Source organism: Conger conger, chromosome 2 (assembly GCF_963514075.1).
Source record: "Conger conger chromosome 2, fConCon1.1, whole genome shotgun sequence".
In the NCBI taxonomy this organism is placed as follows: Eukaryota; Metazoa; Chordata; class Actinopteri; order Anguilliformes; family Congridae; genus Conger; species Conger conger.
The window spans coordinates 87,391,785-87,400,518 of NC_083761.1; the positions used below are offsets into that span (position 1 = coordinate 87,391,785).

At 46.9% G+C, this 8,734-nt stretch overlaps 1 protein-coding gene across 1 annotated transcript in view; it reads left to right on the top strand.

Moving 5' to 3' along the window:
* Positions 1-4,838, top strand: part of sirt7 (sirtuin 7) — a 10,846-nt gene extending 6,008 nt beyond the window's left edge. The window contains exons 7-10 of the mRNA XM_061232304.1: positions 34-270; positions 2,337-2,417; positions 4,046-4,152; positions 4,567-4,838. Coding sequence (XP_061088288.1) covers positions 34-270; positions 2,337-2,417; positions 4,046-4,152; positions 4,567-4,774 — 633 coding nt within the window. The 3' untranslated portion in view covers positions 4,775-4,838. The remainder of the gene's footprint in view (positions 1-33; positions 271-2,336; positions 2,418-4,045; positions 4,153-4,566) is intronic.
* Positions 4,839-8,734: the final 3,896 nt, after the last annotated feature.

Consider the following 8,734-nt stretch of genomic DNA (forward strand, 5'->3'; position numbering starts at 1 on the left):
GAGCTGTGTGCTGATTGGCGGTGGCTCTCTCAGGTGTGCTGTTCCTGCTCTCCGGTGCGGGAGTTTGTGCGGCTCTTCGACGTGACGGAGCGGACCGCCCTGCGGAGGCATCGCACGGAGCGGGCCTGCCCTCACTGTGGGGCGGAGCTACGCGACACCATCGTGCATTTCGGGGAGCGGGGCACCCTGGACCAGCCCCTCAACTGGACCGGCGCCGCCCAGGCAGCGGAGCGGGCCGATGTCATCGTCTGCCTGGGCTCCAGCCTCAAGGTGGGTCACAGAACTGGGCTCAGAACCTCAAGGTGGGTCACAGAACCGGGCTCAGAACCGGTCACAGAACCTCAAGGTGGGTCACAGAACTGGGCTCAGAACCTCAAGGTGGGTCACAGAACCGGGCAGTAAGAAAGTAAGAAAAGCACAGAAGTAAGTCCAGTAAGAAAAGTTCAGCACATTAGTTTGTAAACACGCATTGCTGATGCAGTACTTAACCTGCTGAAGCTCTCTAAACAGAGCTTTTTTTAACTCTGTTTAGAGAAAGAAGATTTTACCGGGCTCAAGTACGGGAGAGAACCAACATAATTTCTTGAGCTGTCAGAAAAATCAATTAAGAAAACTGGTTGGAACAAAAACCAGCTCGCAGACCGGCCCTCCAGGACCGGGGTTGTGCACCCCTGGTCTAATCACACGTTTGTGACCTCACACCTCAAAGGGCTGAACGATCAGCTCAGCAGATTGGAGCTTAACCACTGAAATCAGGTCTGATGAGGATGGGGGCAGTTTGCTTCACTGTGCCCCAGATTCTGCAGGACAACCCGATACATCCACTTCTGATGTGGATGTGTGATTTAAATGTTTCTGATGTGGATGTGTGATTTAAATGTTTCTGATGTGGATGTGTGATTTAAATGTTTCTGATGTGGATTTGTGATTTAAATGTTTCTGATGTGGATGTGTGATTTAAATGTTTCTGATGTGGATGTGTGATTTAAATGTTTCTCATGTGGATGTGTGATGTTATGGCGCAGATTCAGAGTGGCTCCCGTGTGGTCGTGTGTTACACAGCCTCTGCACTGCAGCGTGTAGTGGCCGTTGGGAGAGGAATTAAGAAGCGTGTGGTTTTATTGAGGTGGAGGTGTGTTCAGACTGAGATTGAGGTGGAGGTGTGTTCAGACTGAGATTGAGGTGCAGGTGTGTTCAGACTGAGATTGAGGTGTGTTCCGACTGAGATTGAGGTGTGTTCAGACTGAGATTGAGGTGGAGGTGTGTTCAGACTGAGATTGAGGTGGAGGTGTGTTCAGACTGAGGTGCAGGTGTGTTCAGACTGGGGCTCTGTTCCGCCCTGCAGGTGTGTTCAGACTGAGATTGAGGTGGAGGTGTGTTCAGACTGAGATTGAGGTGCAGGTGTGTTCAGACTGAGATTGAGGTGGAGGTGTGTTCAGACTGAGATTGAGGTGTGTTCAGACTGAGATTGAGGTGCAGGTGTGTTGTTCCGCCCTGCAGGTGTGTTCAGACTGAGATTGAGGTGGAGGTGTGTTGTTCCGCCCTGCAGGTGTGTTCAGACTGAGATTGAGTGCAGGTGTGTTGTTCCTGCAGGTGTGTTCAGACTGAGATTGAGGTGCAGGTGTGTTGTTCCTGCAGGTGTGTTCAGACTGAGATTGAGGTGCAGGTGTGTTCAGACTGAGATTGAGGTGTGTTCAGACTGAGATTGAGGTGCAGGTGTGTTGTTCCTGCAGGTGTGTTCAGACTGAGATTGAGGTGCAGGTGTGTTGTTCCGCCCTGCAGGTGTGTTCAGACTGAGATTGAGGTGGAAGTGTGTTCAGACTGAGGTGCAGGTGTGTTCAGACTGGGGCTCTGTTCCGCCCTGCAGGTGTGTTCAGACTGCGATTGAGGTGGAAGTGTGTTCAGACTGAGATTGAGGTGCAGGTGTGTTCAGACTGAGATTGAGGTGCAGGTGTGTTCAGACTGAGATTGAGGTGCAGGTGTGTTGTTCCTGCAGGTGTGTTCAGACTGAGATTGAGGTGCAGGTGTGTTGTTCCTGCAGGTGTGTTCAGACTGAGATTGAGGTGTGTTCAGACTGAGATTGAGGTGCAGGTGTGTTGTTCCGCCCTGCAGGTGTGTTCAGACTGAGATTGAGGTGCAGGTGTGTTGTTCCTGCAGGTGTGTTCAGACTGAGATTGAGGTGCAGGTGTGTTGTTCCTGCAGGTGTGTTCAGACTGAGATTGAGGTGCAGGTGTGTTGTTCCTGCAGGTGTGTTCAGACTGAGATTGAGGTGCAGGTGTGTTGTTCCTGCAGGTGTGTTCAGACTGAGATTGAGTGCAGGTGTGTTGTTCCTGCAGGTGCTGAAGAAGTACACCTGTCTGTGGAGCATGAGCCGCCCGGCGAGCAGACGACCCAAACTCTACATCGTCAACTTACAGGTGCACAGCCAGGGTCTGCCGACACACTGCTCTTATGTTATTAACACGCTATTAACACACTGCTCTTATGTTATTAACATGCTATTAACACACTGCTCTTATGTTATTAACACGCTATTAACACGCTGCTCTTATGTTATTAACACGCTGCTCTTATGTTATTAACACGCTGCTCTTATGTTATTAACACGCTATTAACACGCTGCTCTTATGTTAACACGCTGCTCTTATGTTATTAACATGCTATTAACACGCTGCTCTTATGTTATTAACATGCTATTAACACGCTGCGCTTATGTTATTAACATGCTATTAACACGCTGCTCTTATGTTAACACGCTGCTCTTATGTTATTAACATGCTATTAACACGCTGCTCTTATGTTATTAACACGCTATTAACACGCTGCTCTTATGTTATTAACATGCTATTAACTCGCTGCGCTTATGTTATTAACATGCTATTAACACGCTGCTCTTATGTTATTAACATGCTATTAACACACTGCGCTTATGTTATTAACACGCTATTAACACGCTGCTCTTATGTTATTAACATGCTATTAACACGCTGCTCTTATGTTAACATGCTATTAACACACTGCGCTTATGTTATTAACACGCTGCTCTTATGTTATTAACACGCTGCTCTTATGTTATTAACACGCTATTAACACACTGATCTTATGTTATTAACATGCTGTTAACACACTGCTCTTATGTTATTAACATGCTATTAACACGCTGCTCTTATGTTATTAACATGTTATTAACACACTTCTTATGTTATTAACAAATTATGAACACATAACACACTGCTCTTATGTTATTAACACATTAACACGCTGCTTTTATGTGATGGACATGTTATTAACACATTAGTTATCTGGTTTTAACAGTTGCTATAAATCACTGGCTCTTAAACATCAATATTGGGACCTCAATGACTATCTTTCAGGGACTGGTTGAGTACTCATACTAGCTCAGCCTAGTGCACTACAGACACATACTAGCTCAGCCTTGTGCACTACAGACACATACTAGCTCAGCCTAGTGCACTACAGGCACATACTAGCACAGCCTTGTGCACTACAGACATACGAGCTCAGTCTAGTGCACTACAGACGCATACTAGCTCAGCCTAGTGGACTACAGATGCATACTAGCTCAGCCTTGTGCACTACAGACACATACTAGCACAGCCTAGTGCACTACAGACACATACTAGCTCAGCCTTGTGCACTACAGACGCATACTAGCTCAGCCTTGTGCACTACAGATGCATACTAGCTCAGCCTAGTGCACTACAGACGCATACTAGCTCAGCCTAGTGCACTACAGACGCATACTAGCTCAGCCTAGTGCACTACAGACACGTACTAGCACAGCCTTGTGCACTACAGACACATACTAGCTCAGCCTAGTGCACTACAGACGCATACTAGCTCAGCCTAGTGCACTACAGACGCATACTAGCACAGCCTAGTGCACTACAGACGCATACTAGCTCAGCCTAGTGCACTACAGACACGTACTAGCACAGCCTTGTGCACTACAGACACATACGAGCTCAGCCTAGTGCACTGCACAGATGGTGCGTTGTAAGTGCGCGTGTTTGTTCTTCCCCAGTGGACCCCGAAAGATGACCTGGCGACCCTGAAGATCCACGGGAAGTGTGATGATGTCATGCGTCTCCTGATGACGGAACTGGGCGTCCAGATCCCTGCCTACGACAAGCAAGTCCCTGTCTTTAGCACTGTTCAGTCCAGTAGTTATTGTGTGTGTGTGTGTGTGTACAGTAGTTATTGTGTTTGGGGCTCCATATCTTCCCCAGGTAACGGGCTTGGGGGCTTGACACGAACAAACAACTTTTTTTGTTATCATGTTATTTTGAGATGACTCCTGATTGAAATATCAAGATGTATGAAATGCTTATCTTTTACCCATGAGAGCATAAATCTGACTGCATTCAACATAAATGTGCTTATCCAACTTACATTTCCCATGTGGGAAAAATAAATAAGGTTCTAAGGAACTGGACGGAATTGAAGTTAATTGAATGAGATGACTCATTCCCCCCCGGAGAGATGACTTTTTGGCATCGGTAATGAGCCAGCGTAGACTGATGATGTCATTTCCTCCTGGGACAGGACAGAGGACCCTATCTTCCTCCTGGCCACACCACTGAGACCGGAGGAAGAGTTCAGCCACACCCGTAAAGTCCTAGCTCCCCCTGCAGGCCTGGAGGAGCGCATGCAGGGCTCCCAGGGCCAGGCAGGGGGGACGGTGGTTCAGGGAGGTTGGTTTGGGCGTGGCTACTCCAAAGGCACGAAGAAGAAGAAGAGGCCATCAACTTAAAAATCACCAGTCGGATATTAACATCTGCCGACGAAAGTATTACCCCAAACCTGCTGTATTGTGCACGGACTTCTCGGGGGGGGGGGAAACCCTCTGAAATGTTGTTTGCTGTGCGGGGGGGGGTTGCTTTTAAATGTTTTATTTTTTATTTTATTTTTTTTGACGCACACCTTACTTTGTCCTCAGGTAACGAGCTGCAGCCTATTTAACCTGTTCTGCTCATGATGGCAAGTGTTATTCTAGACCACGGATGGGCATCTCCAGTCCTGGAGGGCCGGTGTGTCTGCAGGTTTAACTCCAGTCCTGGAGGGCCACAGTGTCTGCAGGTTTAACTCCAGTCCTGGAGGGCCGCAGTGTCTGCAGGTTTAACTCCAGTCCTGGAGGGCCACAGTGTCTGCAGGTTTAACTCCAGTCCTGGAGGGCCGGTGTGTATGCAGGTTTAACTCCAGTCCTGGAGGGCCAGTGTGTATGCAGGTTTAACTCCAGTCCTGGAGGGCCGGTGTGTATGCAGGTTTAACTCCAGTCCTGGAGGTTGGTGTGTATGCAGGTTTAACTCCAGTCCTGGAGGGCCGGTGTGTATGCAGGATTAACTCCAGTCCTGGAGGGCCGCAGTGTCTGCAGGTTTAACTCCAGTCCTGGAGGGCCACAGTGTCTGCAGGTTTAACTCCAGTCCTGGAGGGCCGGTGTGTATGCAGGATTAACTCCAGTCCTGGAGGGCCGGTGTGTATGCAGGATTAACTCCAGTCCTGGAGAGCCAGTGTGTATGCAGGTTTAACTCCAGTCTTGGAGGTTGGTGTGTATGCAGGATTAACTCCAGTCCTGGAGGTTGGTGTGCATGCAGGATTAACTCCAGTCCTGGAGGGCCTGTGTGTATGCAGGATTAACTCCAGTCCTGGAGGTTGGTGTGTATGCAGGATTAACTCCAGTCCTGGAGGACCGGTGTGTATGCAGGATCCTGCTGCCACCAGTTACCCTGGCTCAACCAGCTAATTAGCCACATGCACTGTGACCGATTCACCCTACAATAAAATGATACAAGACAAGAACAGCTCAGCTGCTGTGTATATCACAGAATGTGGTGATGAGTGACGGATCGTGTCAGTGATTGGGCTCATTACATAATTAAGAGCAGAAGTTGGTGTGAAATCCGGAGAGGATTTGGCCGTCCTTGCCCATCCCTGGCCCAGAGACACAGCAGTGTTAAATGGTGTGAACAGTGGTCATGTTTACATAATTATTATAGTTTTTTAATGCTCCTTAAGAGCGACTGGAATGTTAAATATAAAATGTTTTTGTGGTGGGAAAAAAAATCTATTTGGTCTTAAAATGTTATGGTTTTTTTTTTTTGGGGGGGGGGGGTTTTACCTAAAAAGAGAAACCAGCTGGAGAAAGACCTCGTCTGTATTTTTTGTGTGAAAAAAAGAAAGGCCTGAATAAGCTGTAATGTCAGAATCTCCTCTCAGGCTCCTTTCTTCCTGAAGAAGGAGGAGATTCAAAGACAGCAGAGCTTTGTGGTGCGTGCTGGGATACGCCTTGGGCAGATCAGTGGTTGAAACTACAGACACCAGGAAATCTCATGCAGATTCCTCAGAACCCCGAAATGCACATAAATTTTCTGCCATTATCCGGAACATTCTGATTCAATACGAGTCTGAGCTTAGTTAACGTGCTTTGAGAATTCTCAGGGACTTGCTGGAGTGTTAATAATTTGATTGGCGTGCAAGAAGTTAAATTGAGGGTGGAGGGTGGGGGTTCTCAAGACAACTCCAGAGATTTGGTCCCCCCCCCCAACGTTCACGTGAAGCTAACTCGGTCTATAGAAACCACGAGAGTTTGAGTTAACTGAGTTTGAATAATGACACAGCTCTCCACCCCCTGTGTCTCTCCAGGACCTGGGTTTGAGGAACCTCGAGTACAGTATCTGCTACATGTGTCAGACACCTGGGTCAAACAAAACACATCTTTGTTTTGGATTTGAATACTTTTCTGCGCTTTACTGAGCTTTGTCTGCTGTATTGGAACCTATGAAATGCTCTCAAAAAGTGCAGGCCCTGCCTTCTGGTCCTCTTGGTGGGCTCATTTGCACACGGCTCGGCACAGATATGATAGAATCTCAAGCACTGGCGTATTTGCCACAGGCCTGTATGTGCTGTTTGGTGGTGGAGAGTGTTGCTGTTGCATGGACAGGTGTGTGCAGTGAGCTTAGGGGACATGAAGGCCAGTACTACGCCTCGGTAAAGCCATAACGAGGACCCCGCCCACATGGACAGAAGAGACCCACGGTTTACGTTACATTACAGTTATTTAGCTGACCCTTTTATCCGAAGTGACGAACAGTAGACCCCCGCTTCACAGCCTCCTCCAAAGCTTAGCAGTGCTCTGAGCCTTTTTGCGCTTTATATTTTTGCCGGTTTGTATGACGTTTTGTAGAATTATGCAGTGTTTATAACACCGATCTCACCAGTTTGATTTGAATCACTGTGAGAAGCACAATGAAACCCCCTCCCCCACCCACTCCCAAACTCAATGTGCCAACACCACACAATAAAGGCTTCAGACATCAACTTGTGGGTGAGGTTTTATTACATATGAGGAGGGGGGTTTAGCATTGATAAATGAGGAGGAGGGTTTAGCATTGATAAATGAGGAGGGGGGTTTAGCATTGATAAATGAGGAGGGGGGTTTAGCATTGATAAATGAGGAGGAGGGTTTAGCATTGATAAATGAGGAGGGGGGTTTAGCATTGATAAATGAGGAGGAGGGTTTAGCATTGATAAATGAGGAGGAGGGTTTAGCATTGATAAATGAGGAGGAGGGTTTAGCATTGATAAATGAGGAGGAGGGTTTAGCATTGATAAATGAGGAGGAGGGTTTAGCATTGATAAATGAGGAGGAGGGTTTAGCATTGATAAATGAGTGAGGAGGGTTTAGCATTGATAAATGAGGAGGAGGGTTTAGCATTGATAAATGAGGAGGAGGGTTTAGCATTGATAAATGAGGAGGAGGGTTTAGCATTGATGAATGAGGAGGAGGGTTTAGCATTGATAAATGAGGAGGAGGGTTTAGCATTGATAAATGAGGAGGAGGGTTTAGCATTGATAAATGAGGAGGAGGGTTTAGCATTGATAAATGAGGAGGGGGGTTTAGCATTGATAAATGAGGAGGAGGCTTTAGCATTGATAAATGAGGAGGAGGGTTTAGCATTGATAAATGAGGAGGGGGGTTTAGCATTGATAAATGAGGAGGAGGGTTTAGCATTGATAAATGAGGAGGGGGGTTTAGCATTGATAAATGAGGAGGGGGGTTTAGCATTGATAAATGAGGAGGAGGGTTTAGCATTGATACATGAGTGAGGAGGGTTTAGCATTGATACATGAGTGAGGAGGGTTTAGCATTGATAAATGAGGAGGAGGGTTTAGCATTGATACATGAGGAGGAGGGTTTAGCATTGATAAATGAGTGAGGAGGGTTTAGCATTGATAAATGAGGAGGAGGGTTTAGCATTGATAAATGAGGAGGGGGGTTTAGCATTGATACATGAGTGAGGAGGGTTTAGCATTGATAAATGAGTGAGGAGGGTTTAGCATTGATAAATGAGGAGGGGGGTTTAGCATTGATAAATGAGGAGGAGGGTTTAGCATTGATAAATGAGGAGGGGGGTTTAGCATTGATAAATGAGGAGGAGGGTTCAGCATTGATAAATGAGGAGGAGGGTTTAGCATTGATAAATGAGTGAGGAGGGTTTAGCATTGATAAATGAGGAGGAGGGTTTAGCATTGATAAATGAGGAGGAGGGTTTAGCATTGATAAATGAGGAGGAGGGTTTAGCATTGATAAATGAGGGGGGGGGTTTAGCATTGATACATGAGTGAGGAGGGTTTAGCATTGATACATGAGTGAGGAGGGTTTAGCATTGATACATGAGTGAGGAGGGTTTAGCATTGATAAATGAGGAGGAGG